Source organism: Mastomys coucha, unplaced genomic scaffold (genome assembly GCF_008632895.1).
Source record: "Mastomys coucha isolate ucsf_1 unplaced genomic scaffold, UCSF_Mcou_1 pScaffold8, whole genome shotgun sequence".
Taxonomy (NCBI): Eukaryota; Metazoa; Chordata; class Mammalia; order Rodentia; family Muridae; genus Mastomys; species Mastomys coucha.
The window spans coordinates 56,552,794-56,572,437 of NW_022196914.1; the positions used below are offsets into that span (position 1 = coordinate 56,552,794).

General features: G+C 44.0%; 1 protein-coding gene across 5 annotated transcripts in view; it reads right to left on the bottom strand.

Moving 5' to 3' along the window:
- Positions 1-19,644, bottom strand: part of Sv2c (synaptic vesicle glycoprotein 2C) — a 183,634-nt gene that overhangs the window by 76,924 nt on the left and 87,066 nt on the right. For all 5 annotated transcript variants that reach the window (XM_031360011.1, XM_031360010.1, XM_031360015.1 and 2 more), the window contains one exon: positions 10,859-11,010. In XM_031360011.1, the coding sequence (XP_031215871.1) occupies positions 10,859-11,010 (152 nt within the window). The remainder of the gene's footprint in view (positions 1-10,858; positions 11,011-19,644) is intronic.

Consider the following 19,644-nt stretch of genomic DNA (forward strand, 5'->3'; position numbering starts at 1 on the left):
TCAGAAATCCGCCTGCCTCTGCCTCCCAAGTGCTGGGATTAAAGGCTTGTGCCACCACCGCCCGGCTAACTTCATTACTTCTTAAAAGGGGAACAAAATACCTTCCCATATTCAGTCATCAAATCCAGACACTATTGTGAATGCCAGCAAGTGCTGGCTGACAGGAGCCTGATATAGTTGTCTTCTGAGAGGCTCTGACAGTACCTGACTAATACAGAAGTAGAAGCTCACAGCCATCCATTGAACTGAGTACAGGGTCCCCAATTAAGGAGTTAGAGAAAGGACCTATGGAGCTGAAGGGTTTGCAGTCCCTTAGGACGAACAACAATATGAACTAACTAGTACCCTCAGAGCTCCCAGGGACTAAACCACCAACCAAAGATTACACATGGTGTGACTAATAGCTCCAGCAGCATGTGTAGCAGAGGATGTCCAAGTTGGTCATCAATGGGAGGAGAGGCCCTTCGCCCTGTGAAGGTTCTATGCCCTAGTGTAGGGGAATACCAAGGCCAGGAAGTGGGAGAGGGTGGGTTGGTGAGTAGGGGGAGGGGGAAGGAACAGGAATTTGCTTTTGTTTTTGTTTTATTTTTATTTTCTTTTTCTTTTGGAGGGGGAACTGGGAAAGGAGATATCATATGACATGTAAATAAAGAAAATATCTAATAAAAAGAATGTAAATTAATCCATTCTTATCTCCTGTGCAAAGCTCAAGTCCAAGTGGACCAAGGACCTTCACATAAAACCAGATACACTGAATTGAGTAAAAGAGAAAGTGGGGAAGAGCCTCAAATACTTGGACACAGGGAAAATTATCCTGAACAGAATACCAATTGCCTATGCTTTAAGATTAACAATCGACAAATGGTACCTCATAAAACTGAAAAGCTTCTGTAAGGCAAGGGATACTGTCAATAGGACAAAACAGCAACCCACAGATTGGGAAAAGATCTTTACTAACTTCCAGTAGAGGGCTAATATCCAAAATATACAAAGAACTCAAGAAATTAGACTCCAGAGAGCCAAACAACCCTATTAAAAATGGGGTACAGAGCTAAACAGAGAATTCTCAACTGAGGAATCTCACATGGCTGAGAAGCACTTAAAGAAATGTTCAACATCCTTAGTCATCAGGGAAATGCAAATCAAAACAGCCTTGAGATTCCACCTCACACCAGTCAGAATGGCTAAGATCAAAAACTCAGGTGACAGCAGATGCTGGCAAGGATGTGGAGAAAGAGGAATACTCCTCCATTGCTGGTAGGATTGCAAGCTGGTACAAACACTCTGGAAATCAGTTTGGTGTTTCCTCAGAAAATTGGACATAGTACTACCTGAGGACCCAGTTATACCACTCCTGGGCATATACCCAAAAGATGCTCCAACATATAACAAGGAGACATACTTCACTATCTTCATAGCAGCCTTATTTATAATAACCAGAAGCTAGAAACAACCCAGATGTCTCTCAAAAGAGGAATGGATACAAAAAATGTGATACATTTACACAATGGAGTACTACTCAGCTATTAAAAACAATGAATTTATGAAATTCTTAGGCAAATGGATGGAACTAGAAAGTATCATCCTGAGTGAGGTAACTCAGACCCAGAGGAACACACATGGTATGCACTCCCTGATAAGCAGATATTAGGAAAAAGGCTTGAAAACTCATGATACAACTTATAGACCATATGAAGGTCAGGAAAAGGAAGACCAGAGTGTGGGTGCCTCAGTCTTACTTGGAGGGGTAAGAATAGGGGGGCGATGGCTTGGGGGACTTGGGAGGAAGAGAAGAGGGAAAGGGAAAAAGCAGGGGCAGGATCAGGTGTGGGAGGAGAAGGGGAAGATGTGCAGAGGGCCAGGAAATTGAACAGAGGTGTGTAGCAATGGGAGATGGGGAATGGGGTTAGCCACCAGAAAGTCCCAGATTCCAGAAAAGCAAGAGGATCCCAGGACTTCACAAGGATGGCATTAGCTGAAATACCCAATAATGGGGGGAGAGAACCTGTAGAGACCATATCTAGAAGTTAGGCATGGCTCCTGGTTGAGGGATGGGGCCACCCACCCTCCACAAAATTTTAACCCAGAATTGCTCCTGTCTAATGGAAATGCAGGGATAAGGAGTAGAGCAGAGAGTGAGGGAGGGGCAGTCCAGGGACTGCTTCACCTAGTGGTCCATCCCATGTGCAGCCACCAAACCAGACACTTTCTGATGCCATGAAGTGCTTACTGATAGGAACCTGAAGTAGATGTCTCCTGAGAGGCTCTGTCAGACAGCTTTATGGATGTAGATGTGGATGCTTGCAGCTAAACATCGGACTGAGCACAGGAACCTCAATGGACAAGTTGGGGGGGAAGGACTGAAGGAACTGAAGGGGTTTGCAATCCCATGGAAGGAACAACAATATCAATCAAGCAGGCTGCCCAGAGCTCCCAGGAACTAAACTAGCAACCAAAGAATACACTTGGAGGGACTGATGACTCTAGCTGTATAAGTGGCGGAGGATGGCCTTGTCTGACATCAATGGGAGGGGAAGCCCTGGGTCCTATGAAGGCTTGATGCCCCAGTATAGGGAAAATGATAGGGCAGTGGGTGGGGAAGCACTCTTGTGGAAGCAGGGAGAGGGAGTGGAGTGAGGAGTTTTCAGGGGAAAACCCGGAGAGGTGATAACATTTGAAATGTAAATAAAACAACCAATAAAATTTTTAAAAAATTTATTCATTTTATGTATGAGTGCTCTATCTGCATGTACACCTGCATGCCAGAAGAGGGCATCAGATTCCATTACAGATGGCTGTGAATTACCATATGGTTACTGGGAATTGCACTCAGGACCTGTGGAAGAGCAGCCAGTGCTCTTAACCATTGAGCCATCTCTCCAGCCCACTGCTCACAGTGGGCTTAAAGAAAATTTCATGCTACAAAATGAAGTACTTGTCCTTGAGGCAAAACCCAACATCAGTAACTCTGAATGTTCTCAATAGAAGAAAAGGCCTACTTTTTCCTACTGGAGGTCAAGTTCTCCAGGATTCTTGGGGTTCCATTGTACTGGTTGAGTTCTGGTTCACATTAACTTTGAAGAGGACTTAGCTGTCTGGTCACCTATGATCTGGGGACCAAATAAGTCTGAAATACACTGGCTGGGATCTTGAAAAACTAGTCTCTACTCTAAAACTAACATACAAAGCCCTTGTTTACTTGAATGATGCCCACCCTTCAAATAGTACCTAGCACACGTCAGTAGGTAGGAAGAATCTCCTCTGAAGGAAGTGCACGGTAATGTACCCATCATGAAATCCCCTGGTGATGATACCCTGAAGCAAGTGGTCCTCCAAAGCTTGTACCTCACAAAGAAAACAACTCCCCATGACTTAATGAAAAATTATGCCAACAAAAAGGACCCTTGTGATACTGGGTGCTCAGATGGCAGAATTCGTGACACTTTTTCTTAAACTGCCTTTTCTTTTGGCCTCAGAACGTTTTTGGTTTTCTGATGGATCATGTTGGCCACTTAAGAGAATATTCTCGGGGCTGGAGAGATGGCTCAGCGGTGAAGAGCACTGACTGCTCTTCCTGAGGTCCTGATTTCAAATCCCAGCAGCCACATGGTGCTGACAAACAGTGACAGTAGCACAGGAGCATAGAGAAGAAAACCACCACAACTTACAACCCTTGTTTATGTGTCCATTGGAAGCACATTTGTCCCATGGACATGAGTGGAGAGTGTGGCTTCTTTGCATTCCAGATCACTGGGGTTTTAGTGTTATGTTCTCCTGATTCTCTTCCTTTGTCTTAACCATCAGGTCGTTCCCTTCTCCCCTCCGTCCCATCCTCTGGACGACTGTGTGTTGGCTCATTCTTGTGACTTCCCTGTAGGTTCTGTGCACACACTAAGTACAGACATCCTTGTTATCTAAGGTGGGGAGGGAATCCCACAGCCCGTCTTGCTGCCACTTGGCCTGTTTTCCTGTGGTGCTGAGGACGAGACCCAGGGCTTTGCTCATAGAGGGTAGGAACTTTATCTCTGAGCCATATCCTGAGCCTTTTTTTTTTAACTTAAAATTTCTTGGATAGGATCTCATTAAGTTGCCCAGACTGGCCTTGAGTCACTCTGTAGCCCAGTGAAGTTATAAACCTGCAGCTCTTCTGCCTCAGTATCCAAATAGCTGAGATCACAGATCTCCACCAGTAAGCCTGGAAAGGGTTGCCACTTGTGATGACTGGATATCTACTGGGGTTGCCATGGTTACCAGTTTCCAAGTGCTCATTTGAATGGTGACTGGCAGTGGCCAGGGGGAACTGAGAGGCTTAAGATCTCAAGGGGTCAGTGGTATCAGACTGATACTACTGGTTACAATTCCTTTCTTTTTGTGATCAAAGGTATGCCTCTGTATCCCTTCCCTAGCCAGCTGTGGTCTCCTTTCCTTTCTTTCTCAGTAAGAGAGAGACCTGTGGGTCTCATCCAAGAACAGGGTAATTTGGACATCATTGGGAAGATGTGTGTTTTCCAGGCCACCATCTCTCTGTGGTTGAAGGGGTGGGGTGCCATGGGTGGATTTGGGCTATACAGATGTGTGCTTGATTCTCTGATGTTTGCTGTGAAGGATGTGCCAGATACAGCCTGTGGGGCTGGCTCTTGGGTGCTGAGTACACTATGAATGAAGCTTTTAGGGCCAAAACTCTTCATGCTAGAAATCCTCTCCCTTGGCTGACTGAGCATCCTCGCTCCTCACTGGGAAGTACACACAGCAGAGAACATCTCATCTGGTGCACATCCGAGTTTACAAGAGTGCACAGTGACAAGAGAGTGTAATGGAGCAGACAGCACTGCAGTGCAGCAGCATCCCCTGCATCCTGGCCTCACTGAGAGCTTCAGTGGGGAGGACCAGGGTGATGATGATTCAGCCCGGCTTCCATTTCCCCTGAAGGTAATTGGGTTTCCATTAAAAGCTGATGAGTTCTCATTATGGGAGAATGTGCAGAGGGAGAAGAAGGGGAGTATGGGGAGAACTCTCCCATCTGAGCTGTGTCTGCTTTTGAAAACACTGGTCATTTCCACCCACATTCACCGGGAGACCATCACCTCACTTAAAACTGCTGTCCTAAAACATCAAGGAGTGCTGCTGAGGATGGGGAGGAGAGAGGAGGCTCTCGAACATCGTGTTAGGAATATGCATGGTACAGCTTCCACAGACAACAGTGTGACGATGCCTCAAGAGGTCTGGGGATGGCTCAGCTGGTAAAGATGCCTGCTGACCTGATTTTCATCTCCACGACCCATATGGTGGAAATAGAGAAAGATCTGTAAGTTGTTGTCTGTGCTCGACACATGCACTGTATTACTTGTGCTATTACATGTGTGTGCGTGTGTGCATGTGCATGCACACAACATTAAATGAATAAATAAAGGTAATACCTCAAAAAAAGCGTGGGTTTACATCTAAGAAAATGATACGAGCCAAGAGCCACCTGCAAGCTCCTGTTTGTCACTGTGTGCATCACAGGTGCTGGCAAGAATCAACCTAGGGTTGGAGAGATGGTGTCGCAGGTAAGGTGCTTGCTGTTGACCCTAGAGTTTGATTCTCAGAATTCACATGGTAGAAAGAGAGAATAGATATGAACACCATGGACAATATCAAAGTAAGAATAATACAACAAATCATAATGTAGCCCACGGATGTAGACAATTATGGCAATACAACTTCTGAAGCAGAGGAAATCCTGGCCCGTTCCTTTATGTGCTGGTAGTCAGTTTGCATTGGGGTCAGGTTTTGAGAGGAGGTGCCTAGGATAGCTAGACCCTTAGTTACAGCTGTTATGAGCACCTAGTGCCTGAGGCCAGGACGTGCTGCCTCCTCCCTTACCCCCTGTTCTAGTGACAGTGTTTCAGCTACCAGGAGTGAACCAGGCAGCCCCAGCAGCTCTGGAGTGCAGGTGGAGAGTCGGGGAGATACTTGAGAGCAGCAAAGCCTGCTGTCCTAGGTCCTGAGACCTAGTGTGCTGGGAAGGAAGGGTGAGGGGAGGAGGGAGACGAGGGAAGGGGAAGAGAAGAGATGGAGAGTAAGGCAGGGCCTCACTGTGTAGCCTAACTCTGCTGAAATGTATCATGTAGCCCAGAGGGCTTTGCTCTCACGGCAACCCTTCTGTCTCAGCCCCGCTTAGTGCTAGGATTACAGGTGAGTTATTTTATACTGGAAACCTTCAGGTATTAGCAACTCCCTGGCTCTGGGTAAAGCCTTAACTTTACCAAAGACTGATTGAGTGGAGAGAAGTGCCCTCATCATCCAATGCTGGCTCAAAGCCTAGGCTGATCCCGTTACCTAGCATTACCTCCCACCATTAGCACTCATGTCTTAACTTACCAGGCCATGAAGCCATCCAAACACTCTTTCTGCTGCTGTATCTAACTGCTCAAGAATCCTTTCAGAAGCTTTAGGGCAAACTTAAGATGGTCTTTGCCTCAGAGGCTTGTGTGGCACCATGACCTATATCTCAGTGACTTCTGGCTCAGGATTACTACTGATGCTTGCATCCTGGAGGCAGATGAGAAGCTCCTGGACTCAGGGCAGCCAAGAGAGCCTTCTGTGCACGAGCCACCCACATGTGTGTGTGCGCTTATCAACTGAAACATATTTGCGACATGGAGATGGATCATCCACACTGTCCCTTCAGATGAAACCCTGCTGTTGGCTTGAGAAAATCAATAGCTAACTTCAAGTCATGGCATTATGCTCTCAAATTCTCCCATATACAGCCCTACATGGATAGATCTCATCAATTAGAGAGGATGGAGTGGTGGAAGAACAGCTGACCCGCTCATGTTTCTATGGGCTTCAGAGTCTTTCACATGAAGCAGACTTTCTGTTGAGAATATGAAGCTTCCCCCTAAACATTCAACTCATTGTCTATTTTCTTTAAAAATATTTTTGCATTTATTTCTTTATTTTGTGGTGTGTGTGTGTGTGTGTGTGTGTGTGTGTGTGTGTGTGCGTGTATGTGCGCGCATGTGTGTATCTGGGTGCACCTTGGTGCTCAGGATGAATTCAGAGAGTCAGTTCTTTGCTTCCACTGTGGGGGTTCCAAAGATCAGGTCACAAGAGGTTTTACGGGATTAGCCACGTTGCACAATACAAAGCTAGCTTGTAAACATCAACTATATGTAATTTGTATTTCTTTGTTCATATTTTACAGTGGAATGAATAAGAATAAAAATAGCACTGAGTCCTCACCCCAGAGGATCCAATTTGATTGTGGGGAATAGAAAAAGTTTACGAAAAGGTGTAATTTCCATAGAACAATGCGCACAATTCTTAAGCACTTGGCTAAGCGATTCTGTGAGGAGGGATGCCCCTAAGAAAGCTGTTGTGATGGCAACCTCACCTGCAGACACCTCAGCATAGGAACATTTGATTTTTTCCTGTTGGACTAGGTTTGTTTTTGTAGCCCTGGCTGTCCTGGATCTCTCTGTAGATAGAGATCTGCCTGCCTCTTCCTTCCAAGTGCTGGGACTAAAGGTGTGCATGCGCACCTTTTAAAAAGCAAAGAGAACTCTTCACAGCCAGGATCCTAAGAGTGAATCAGTGAATCTAGCAAGTGTGTCTACAGAACCCCACCCCACCCCATTGGTTCTTATCGGAGGATTGGACTCGATTGTGATGGTTTGTTGATAGTTCTACATGATGTATGGTCATGGAAAGACTTCCAGAAAGTTGGGCCCTAAGATTTTAATATCCCATGACCAATTTACTATCTGGGCCATTGTTTCTCAAGGTTCTGCCCACATCCCAATTAAAGCCAGCCCCAGACATTTCATTTTGTTAAATTCTCACCTTTCACACTGTGATTTGTGACATTCCAGCTAGAGAGGGATTAGTTTTGATAGATGGGTTAGTTATGGATGACTTAGTTTGCTCTGTTTGATATTAAAATGAAGGAGCTTAGATGTGCTTATTCCTGAGGGTCAGCCACTGAAGGCCAGCAAAGAAAAAAGTGTGTAGCCTGTGCACAGGTGCAAGAAGGGAAGGGTTAGGTTGAGGCAGAGGGGCTGTATCCCTAGCAGGACAAGAAAAGCCATCCTGCGAGCGAGTCACTGGCAGAAGCTAATCTAAGAGGGAGTGATACGTTGGGAAGGGAGGGGCCAGGAGGGGAATCCTCAAGGAGCCAAAGAGCCCCAGAGAGGTTTGGCTTTAGTCAAGGAGTGGAGGTGTCATGAGAAGTCTAGACAAAGGAAAAGGCTGGCTTAGAGAGGGCTAAGTAGAGGTAGGAAAGGAAGGAAGAGAACCAGCAGAGTGAATGCAGAGCAGAAACAGAGAGGCAGAGACAGAAAGAGAAAGAGACACAGAGTTATCTCCCTCTTACCCATGCATAAATAATGAGTGGGGCTACAGTTTTGCATCCCTAGAGGGTACCTTGTTAAAAAGGATTTATTTTTTATTATTTTTACTTATGTGTATGTGTTTGTTTGTGGTGGGGGTACCTGCACGTGAGTACCACCAGTGGCACAGAGACCAGAGATTTTGGGTACCCCTGGAGCCAGAGTTACAAGCAGTTGTGAATTGTCTGATATGAATGCTGGGAACTGAACTCAGGTCTTCTGCAAGAGCAATACATGCTTAGCCACTGAGTCATCTTGCTGGCCACAGCACCTCATGTTAATTGCCACAAAGGCTGCCCGTGGGTGGACCAGCAGTAGCTCTGGGAGCCATGGCGAGTAAGGCTGGACTTTGTAAAATGTCTGCCTCTCCTATTTTCGTCCTCTAGTTCCCATAAACTAACATCTCAAGTGTTTTTCTCTTGGTTGGTGTGAGCTGAGAGGCAGAAGTGCCTGGACTCAGTGTGGCTCTACAACCGGAGGTCCTGAGGTCAGCTGTAATCTAAAGATGAAAAAGCTCACCACTTGGGCTAACACACCACTCACAACCTTAGCACACAGCAAAGGGAAGCTCTTTATAGACCAAGACCCCCCATGTCTCGATCTCATGTTCTCGTTAAATGCAATTTTGACATTTACGTAACTTTTAAGGTTTATCAAAGGGAAGAGTGAGACAGCACAGTTTTGTACTCAGTACAATAAAAACAAAGGATAGTGCCTCAGAATACCCACATGTATGTCTGACGGGACCCTCCCAAAACTATGCTTTATGGTGAAAACTGCCCTCTTTGGAAAAGAAAACAAAAGTAAAAAAAAATAAGGAAGTAGGTTTTGAACACTGAGTTTGTTTCAGTGGATCATATTTTTAGAAAGAACCAAGTGTTGTTTTGTTTTTTTTTTTTTGTTTGTTGGTTGGTTCTCAATGCTGGAGTTTGGATCCAGGGCCTTGCACATGCCCAGACAAACACTGCACTGAGCTACATCCCTTGTAGTTTTAATTTATACGGTATTTCTACTTCTAAAATGTCACCCTGTACACACACACACACACACACACACACACACACACACACACACACACACACGCACGCACAGGAGGGTGGAGGGGGAGAAGAGGGGGAGGAGTGCTGGTTTCCCTTCTTCTTCCTTATTTAATGACTTGGATCCCTGGTTTCTCCTGATTCTTGCACTTCACTGTCTGTAGATGAAACAATGTGAAACTTGTGTTTTCTGAGACTGACAGTGCTCAGGACATGGCCTCTTTATTGCTCACAGATGCAGGAACAGTGAATGCTCAGGAGACTTAGCATTCGAGGGTCTGGGGAGTCGGGATAGGTAGTGTTGCTTACATATTGCAGATCACAGTCTGTGAGCCGGGGCTTTTGCTCCTGCCCCAGCTGAGCTATCTGAAGACAGACAGGGGCTGACACAGAACTGGGCACCCTGTGTATCTGAAAGGTGTGACGGCTCAAGAGTGATGGGAACCCACATCTCTATAAATGCGGGTGGCGGATGGTGTGGTCACTCTGGATAATACCCTGTGGAGGATCTGTGTCCCCCTGAATGTTGTGGGAATCAATCCCAGATCAACTTGATAGCTATAGCAAGTGAATGATAGTGGCAGCTTCAAACAGCCAAATATTAACATTGAATATAACCTGTGATTCCTGATAGCAAATACAGGCAGGACTTCATTCTTAGCTCACGACACAGAGCTCTGCATCCTCGGGAATTATCTGGGTGACAGGAATGTCTTTGTTCAGATGATGTAAGTTTTGATTGGTTCCTGGGTAGAGCTAGTCACCAGAAAGACATACCACAATTATGTACGCCGTTCTCTGGCTAAAGACTGGGTTAGTGACAGATCATGCCCATGAACTACGAAGCTTCAGGCTGTGGAACTCATGGAGTGTGGGAGAATGGGAGACTTGGAGAAGGCATGGAAGCTCTTCTCCCTCCCCATATGCCTTCATCTGCAGCTTACCTGTACCATCTGTGACATCCTTGATAATAAACTGCAGAATTCAATGTAGGCGTTTCCCTGAGATCTGTGAGCCATTCTAGAAACTGATTGGACCTGAGGAGGGGTTTGGGGAAAGGCTAGGCTTTTAGCTGGTCAGTCACAGGAGGCTGGGACTTGCAGCTGGCATCTGAAGCCTTGGGCCAGTTGTGTGGGACTGAGTCCTCAACCTATGGGGACCTGACTCTGAATGAAGGCACCAAGTGTCAGAGATGGTCTAGACTGAAGGAGTCCCAACTAAGGGAAAGGCAGTGATGGGGTGACCTGAATGCACTGTGCAAGAATACCACAGGAGTCTCTCTATGTCATCCATATACCCAAAGAACCACGTGGCAGTCTTACTGTGTACCGACCTTTCCACCTCCCGAGTGTTATGAAAGGCAGACACACTGGAGAGGACAGTGCTGTTTGCAAGCCCGAGCTCAGAACAGAGAGGAAACAGATAGCGAGGGCGCGCGCCCCTTACCGTAGTGGGGAATGATGGCCCATGCCATGGCAGAAGCGTAGATGCCGCCAATCATCCAGAACATGCAGAGCCAACTGAGGTGCTCACCCCGCTTCTCCCGAGCCAGGACTTCAGCAAAGTAGGAGAACACAGTGGGAATGGCGCCTCCAATCCTGTCAAGAAGTGCAGAGGACACATGAGACTGCGCCGGGGACAGCTAAGGCGAGGTGAGGTAAATCCAGAGGAAACTCTAATAATGCATATTCTCTCCTGTTCCTGGCATAGCGAGCTACAGGGTGTTTCTGTGTATCGAGGGTGAATACGGATACATTCCCTTACCCAAACTTGAGGTTGCAATTAGGCTATGTGGACAGCAGGTGGCAGTGGAACCCCATTCGTGGTTTACAGCTTCGCTTGCAACTCAGATGGGGTTTGTGCTCAGTGTTGGATAGTCTACATGATACTTATTAAAAGTTACAACGATCTGGCGGCTTCTAATACGTACCTTAACTGACTCATTAAAACAGTGACGCCCTGTGATATGTCTCACCCATGTGACTCATAGGAACTTTGGGCACAGCTGTAACACCTCTGGGGGCTGTCCACCACCATCAGTCCTTGTTATTACCCCACAGCAGAGGGTCTTCCAGCCTGGGTGGGTGATGTGCAAACACAGAACTGACAGGTTCACATCCTAGACTGGTTCTAACCTTTATCCGCGAGATAGTATAGCTCAACAAGTACAAGGTTAAGAGTCACTCATAAAACCCAACAGGCATAATCACACATACCCCAGTAGATCAGGGTAGTTGTTTTTTTTTTGTTGTTGTTTTTGTTTTTTCGAGACAGGGTTTCTCTGTGTAGCCCTGACTGTCCTGGAACTCACTCTGTAGACCAGGCTGGCCTCGAACTCAGAAATCCACCTGCCTCTGCCTCCCAAGTGCTGGGATTAAAGGCGTGCGCCACCACCGCCCGGCAGGGTAGTTGTTTTTATATAGGATCTTTTGTTTCATTTCTCTGACTTAAATAATATTTTTACTATATTTGTGTGTGTGTGTGTGTATGTGTGTGTATGTGTGTGTATGTGTGTGTATGTGTGTGTGTGTGTGTGTGTGTGTGTGTGTGTGTGTGTGTGTGTGTATGTGTGTGTGTTTATACATGCATATGGGTACCCATGAGTGGAGACCAAAAGAGGGCGTCAGAGCTCCTCAGCTGGCAGGTGGTTGTGCACCACTCACGCAGTGTAGAAGTTTTGAACTGAACTTGGATCCTCCAGAAGAGTGGTAAGCATTAGCCACCGAGTCATCTCTCCAGTCCCCTAGAAGGAGCCCCTGGATGACTTGAAACCAGGGCGTGACTAGTGGGTAGATCCCTCAGGGGAAGGGCTCTCAGGTGAGAGGCTACACACTTCATGTTTTGTCTACACTAGTAGGCAGATCATAGACTTCATGATAATTTCAAAAGTCTTGTCCCTAATTTTTGGATCAATTGCCTTAGAAAAGCAATAATTATTTTCACTTCAAATTACTGTCTTTAATAGATTGTTTAAGAAGGTGTAAAAATGATATAACCAGCCGGGCGGCGGTGGCGCATGCCTTTAATCCCAGCACTTGGGAGGCAGAGACAGGCGGATTTCTGAGTTCGAGGCCAGCCTGGTCTACAGGGTGAGTTCCAGGACATCCAGGGCTACACAGAGAAACCCTGTCTCAAAAAAAAAAAAATGATATAACCAGAGTGTAGAGCCAGCACCTAGAGACCCAGGCTCAAAGCATGTACTCCTCCATTTATGATACCACAAGGTAAATTGCTATTGACATTTCAAATAATGTGATGTCAAAGAGTAAAACGTGTCTGTCCATGTAACAACTAGTTTTTGTTGAGTATTAGTCATGCCTTCAGCAAATACAATTTAAGGAAAGGTCATTTCATAGCAAATTGGCCTGAACTAATGAACCACAGAATGCATAATGTTCTGTGTAAACTGGGAGGTCAAAATACGGTGCCGTGTTAAGCATTTGAGCCTGCTCAACATGATGCTGTGATCATCCTCAAGTGGATACGGCAGAACGCTCAGGTCAGGGTACTCAGTCTATGAGCCATGAAATCAATTTAGTAATCTATATAGCATCTTAGAAAATTTGTTAGAAATGAAAATATTTGATCGAAACTCAAGTAAGGCATAAGTCCATTTTATGAAACCTTTGTTTCTATAAACACTTTTAGTATGCATTATATATTTTGGTGTACATAATATATTATATGTGTTATAAGCGTATATTCATGAGTATCGTAATGGGCTATAGAATCTGTCTTTCTTTTATTTCCCCCCTTTCTCTCTTCCCCTCTCTCTCTTCCTTCCTTCTTTCCTTCCTTCCTCCCTTCCTTTTTTCTTTCCTTGTTTTTCTAGTGCTAGGGATCCATCCCAGGGCCTTGTGTATGCTATGCAAACACCATGCCACTGAACAATATTTCCCAGCCCACAGAGCATTTCTTTGCAGTAAGTCCTGCACTTAAAGCATTTATTTCTTTTCTCTAGGCTGTGAATATTGTGACTACTTTAAATTCTTAGTGAGGTGACTGCAAAAATCTTCTAACAAAACACACGGTGATTAACATCAGCACACACATGGGCAGCCACCAGGCCCCAGTCCATCAACCAAATCCTCAAACAGGAAACATGCATGTGGTAGACCAGACAGTGAGAATGGCTGGTTCCAGACCACAGTGGACTCATAATTCTGTCTGGATTTTTGAGGAGCACATACTAGGTCAGTTTTAAGTTTCAGCAATGTTCGAACAGCTTTCAAATGGTTTCATTACAACACAGGTTATTATTAGGAAATAGAATATCTCCCTCACATATCATCTCATGCTATTGCTTTTTCCATCTGCTGTGTAGAATCTGTATTTTCTGTAACAAAATGTCCCTCTTCTATAGAATCACCTTGTGTGTGTGTACACACATTAGTGTGCATGAATACGAGTGTGCATTTGGAGGTTTGGAGACAGCTCCAGGTGTTGGTTCTTGCTTCCTACAAAGTTTGAGACAGACTCTCTTTAGATTGCTTGGTTTCCCCTGCTTATCACAGCCTGGCTCTCCTGCAAGTTTCCAGGGATTCTCTTGTCTCCACCTCCCACCTCTCTCCGTGCTCACACTGTGCAGTTAGCTTTCACATGGCTTGGGGTGGTGGTTCAAACTCAGATCCTCATGATTGCATACATGGTAAATGCCTTTACCCACTGGGCCATGTCTCTAGCCCTGGTATCAGTTTTCAGGGCATAAAAGAATCCCTAGTTTTGACTGACTCTCCATATCTTAATTAATGTTTTATCAGGATACTGGACACTCTGAATGGAACCGCTATAATTCATACTTCATAAACGCAAAATTACATGTCGAGATATGTCGGGCACCTTGGAACTGAGATAAATGTACTCTGACATAGCTAAAAATGTAAGTCTGCCTGTTAATTTTGCAATAAGCCAGAGTTAAAGAGTGAAAAAAAAATGCTCTAAGTGTTCAGTAGTCCAGCTGAGTTAGCTTCATTGTGTTTTTCAAAGGTGGTCCTTTTTGCTCTCTTCTGTATACCATGTTGCAAAGGATAACTGAATCTGAGGAGGTAGTGTGGGATGCTAGTAAATCCTTTGAAATTTTCTACATTCTCCAAGATCTATAAAACAATTCAAACACTCACTGTCTTATTGTGGTGGTCATCTACTTTAGGGAAAACATTAGCGTCTTCTGTAGCCTGCGTTGTTCAGAGGAAACTCATCCTTATTGTGCTGAAATGTTGCCTGTCTCTGGTGTTTCACACTCTATGCAAGGAGAAGGTACACACTGCCTAGTGTGTGTCTTGTGGCCCCATCATCCAGCCCAGGGGATATACACCACATATTTCCTCGTAAGACTTTCAGACTTTTCCATGGTGAAGTAGACACACCAGCACACCCTCTAGGACTATGTTGTTTTGATGACTTAAACGTCCTGAAAAACAAGGGCACACACTACTTCCTAAATCAATATGACCACACAAAAGCTGAGGATGCCGAGATGCCAGTACTGAGTCATGGCATGAGTCAGCATACCTCCCAGAGTTCCTGAGTTACCCTGTAGTCACTGTGAGCGCTCATTGCTTGAATGTGGTGGTCCTTACCACAGGATGAGCTCACTTGGGGCTGATCAGAAGGCACTGGGCAATTCTGATGGATACCTAGGAGCTCTTAAAGCACTTGCACGTCTTTCGTAAAAATGTTGTAGCTGTAATAATTACCATTAATAAAAATGTTTTGATAAGAGGGGAAGCGTGTGCCTTTATGTCTTGTCAATATACTTTAGTTCCTACAAAGGATGGTGATGCCAAGGTGAAGCTGCCCATGGCCAAGCCTCCAATGCTTGTAAATTAGAAAAGGTTTTCCATTGCTATTTTATCTTAACATTTTCAGTGAGCATCCAATCAGAATTTACCAGAAACAAAAAAAGGAAGAAAGAAAGGAAGAAAAAAGAAAGAGAGGAAGGAAGGAAGACAGACAGACAGAAAGAAAGGCAAATAGAAAGAAAAATTTAAAATATGGACTAAGAGAAGGTAGAAATGGAGACTTTAGACACAGCTGGTGATTATAAGTTGGTAGTGGAGATTTCTGGTTTCTTTGGAGACTCAGTTGTGTCATGTGCTGATTTTCTGAAACTGTCTTACAAGAGGATGTTTTGGCTGAAGGAGACACATAGGAGGATGTTTTGCTAAGAACAGACACGTGATATTTTTCTGGAGGCAGCCTGGAAAAAGGGCATGTGATATTTTATTAGAGTGGATGCTTGAGCGAACATGTGATATTTGGAAAGGACATAAATATAGCCCAACAGACAGTGGATGGCACAGGATGGTATTGGTTTGCCTTGCCATTCTTTATTGGTCATTGTTGAGCTTTGCTGATGTTGTATGGTATTGGTATGCCTTTGTATTCTTTGTTGGTTATAATTTGTCATGATTTAATAAAGAGAAACACACCAACAAACTCCTAATGGTGTTCTGGTGACTTTTTGCTGTTTCTGCAGATTCAGGACACTGGCAGCTTCTTGCAACATCCTCAGATTTGGGCCAATTGGCAGAGCCTTGTGGTTTCTTCTGGATCAACCAGCTGTTGCTGACTGATGAATGGTGTTTGCAAGATGATCGAGCTGCTGCTGCTGGTTCATGTGAACTGAACTGTTGATATAGCCTGACAATGCAGATTGGATTTGCTCCAAAGAAATATTTCTATACAGATCCACATCCTCCCTTGCTTTATTAACCTTTCCTTTCCACTACTTCTGGTGGGTTGTGAGCTAGAAGGGAGGTTAAAGCATTTAACAACCCTTATTAAAAGTAGGTTTAAAAAAATCAAAGCCTATATAAGTAGGTCAGTCAGTATATAAATCACTATTCTTGGGTTCCTAAAAAATGTAAAAATGGAATTGCCATATACAATCCTACTACAGTAGTCCTTGGTTTATACAAAAGGAGTCTAAGTCAGTATACCACAGTGGCACCTGCATACCCATGTTCACTGTGACACTGTTCATAACAGCCCAGGCATAGAACAACCGTCTATCAACTATTAATATTTTGAGTTGGATGTTCTTCTTTTCTTAGGGAGGTGTTCCATTGGCAAGTAGATAAAGTGTTGTGCATATACACAGCAGAGCTGTACTTGGCCATGAGGAAGAATGAGCTTATGTAATGTGTAGATTTCATGGGACCTACCCACTGTCAAAATAAAAAAGACTGAGAAAGACAAACAAGTTTTCTCTCATGTACAGAAACAGCTGAACAAAACAGTACATGTAGACCAAAAGCAGAAGACGCATCGGGGGAGAGTGAGGACAAGGGGTAGGGCAGACAAGAGAGAGTGGGAAGGCAAGCGTGAGCAGAGCACATTGCTATCCATGTATGGAAATACGATGAAACTCATATGCTAGTCAGAAAGGCAGAATGCAAGGGGACAACATGCCTAACTATTATTGGTTCTTGTTGATGGTGCCTACCACATTAGGATATAATTTCTGAGAACACATCAGAGATAAATATTTTGGTGGGAGTTCTCACAGTCCATATATCAGTAGCTCTTAAAAGTGTTTTTTGTTTTGTTTTGTTTTTGGTTCTGTCTCCTTTGACCATGGCTGGGATTATCTTTAGATGTCTAGAACTACCCAGGGGCGTTGTTCCTTGCCTAACTAACTCAGGAGGTGTTTCTGGCATCAAGGAGGCCAGGGAGGGTGCTAGATATCTCTCAATGAATAGGACAGGTCCCCAGGGAGAAAGACTACCCACCTCGAATTATCAACTGTGTTGACGATAAGAAACAATTACAGTGAATGGAGATTTAATGTGAAAATGTAATTGGTTTTATATTTTAAAAATCCATAATGCAAGGATTAAATAATTATCTTTTATACTACTTGATGGGTGAGACATCCATAAATTAATTCTCTTAGCATGGAAAGCTCATTGTTCATTATATCATTATACTTATTAAAAGCTGCTCAGGATCCTTACTTTCAAGCTAATCTGTGATGGAATGTTTACATAGATGAAGCAATCAGAGCAGAGTGGTTCCTAAGGAACTTTCTCGGCATAGACATTAAGTCTATCCTATGAGCTTCCAAAAATGTCACATGTTAGTTATCCTTGGCAATAGGAGACACGGAAGGAATAACCATTGGAATACACATTATAGAGGAAGAAAATTATACCGCTATAAATTTATATAAGTCTGCATACATGAATTTGAACTTTGATAATTGGCATTTCAAGGTTGAAAAAAATTTTAAAATATTTAATAAGTAACATTAACTTCGGGTTTTTACAGCAATCTTTATGAAACTATACAAATAAGAAATTATACATTGAAACACTTTCCCAGAATAAGTTGGGACCTCCATCCAGTACACACACTTTCTTAGGTGTATGTATGATTCAATACAGGTATTGAATTCTAAGACCCAGTGGGGTGGGACATTGTGCAAGACAAAACACACCAGCACTGCAGGCAAGAATCCCCCCTCTTTTGAGAACTATGAAGCAGGTACGTTAAACCAGGTTAGTGTGTAGTAGGTGATGGAAGATGTCAAGGATTATCATCTGCACAGATGTTCCAGAAGCAAGACATTGTGACTGTCCTAACTCCCACAATGCTCCAGTCTAAATGGGGAGGGGACATTTGTTCTTGGACTGTGTCATATGGAGTTATATAGGCTGCTTTGGCTCGATAAATTTTCTCCAAAGACCCCAGCATCCCAGGATTTGTCCCCAGCCTACCCAACTTTGACAGGTGCTAGAACTTTTATGAGGTGGAATCGAGTGGGAGGTGTCAATGGCCACAGGGGATGTGCTCTGGAAGGGAGCATTTGAACCACCATCTTCCAGTCTTTATTTCTTCTGGTTTTGATATTACAGTATAATTACATAATTCTCCCCTTCCTTTCCTCAGTCCAAGTCCTCCCATAAAACTCTTCTTGGCCTCTTTCAAATTCATGGCCTCTTTTTTCACCAATTGTTTTTAAATGCATACATTTATATGGTTATCTATCTATCTATCTATCTATCTATCTATCTATCTATCTATCATCTATCTATCTAATCTATCTCTATCTATCTATCTAATCTCTATCTATCTATCTATCTCTATCTATCTATCTAATCTCTATCTATCTATCTATCTGTCTATCTATCACCTACCTATCTATCATTTAATCTATCTATCCTGATTAGTCTGTATATTGTTATTTGTGTGTCTGTTTTCAGAGCTGACTGTTTGGTATTGGATAGCCAAGACTCCCACTCTCAGCTTTCCTTAGTTGCCTGTACATAGTTCTTTGTATAGGTTGAGGCCTCATGTCTTATGCCCCATCCTCTGAGCATGTCTATTGTTACCCTTGTTCAGCTCATGTTTAAGCAGTCATGTTGGTGAGACTTCATGGATGTAGCTTCTGAGATACATCCATGATACCAGGAGATAATCTCATGGTAAACTCCCTGATCCTCTGCCTCTTACAATCCTCTACCCCCTCTCTGTAATGTTCCCTTCTCCTGGTGTGGGAGCCTTAGATGTGTCAGTTGGGACTGGGGCTCCACAACACTGAATTTTGATTGGTTGTGGTTTTCTGTAACATTACAAAGAAAACTTTCTTTGATGAGGGGGAGGACTACACTTCTCTGTGGGCATAAAGACAAATATTTAGTAGTTAGAGACTGTGCTGGTTTAATAAAATGGTGGTTGTAAGTCCTCCTCCAAGATCTCTTTATTTACTTCCTGGCATGCATGAGCTGAGCAGTTCACCCCACCACAGGCTACCTTCTTTTTGATGTACTGCTTTGCCACAGGCCCCAAAGTAACAAAATCAATCAGACACTGACTACATTCTCCAAAACAGCAGGGTGCTAGTGGCATCCATCTCCAACAAGGTCCACCTCCTAGTCCTTCCCAAACAGTTCCATCAACTAGGGACCAAGCGTTCAAGTCTATGAGATGTATGGGGTCCATTCTCATTCTACTTATTGCAGAGTTCTACTGAGTAATTTTGTTCTACTTTTAATTCTGCAGTGAACATGTGACAGAGAATAATTTTACTCTAGGGGCTGAGGTGATGGTTCAGTGGTAAAGTGAACTCATGAGAACTTGAGTTTATATCCTCAGTACCCATTGTAATAAGCCAGGCTTGATAACATATGTCTGTAATCCCAACACTGAGGGGCAGAGACAGGTGAATTCTGGGTAATGAACTGGCCAGAAAGCTTAATTGAAACTGTAAGGACCGGGTTCAGTGAGAT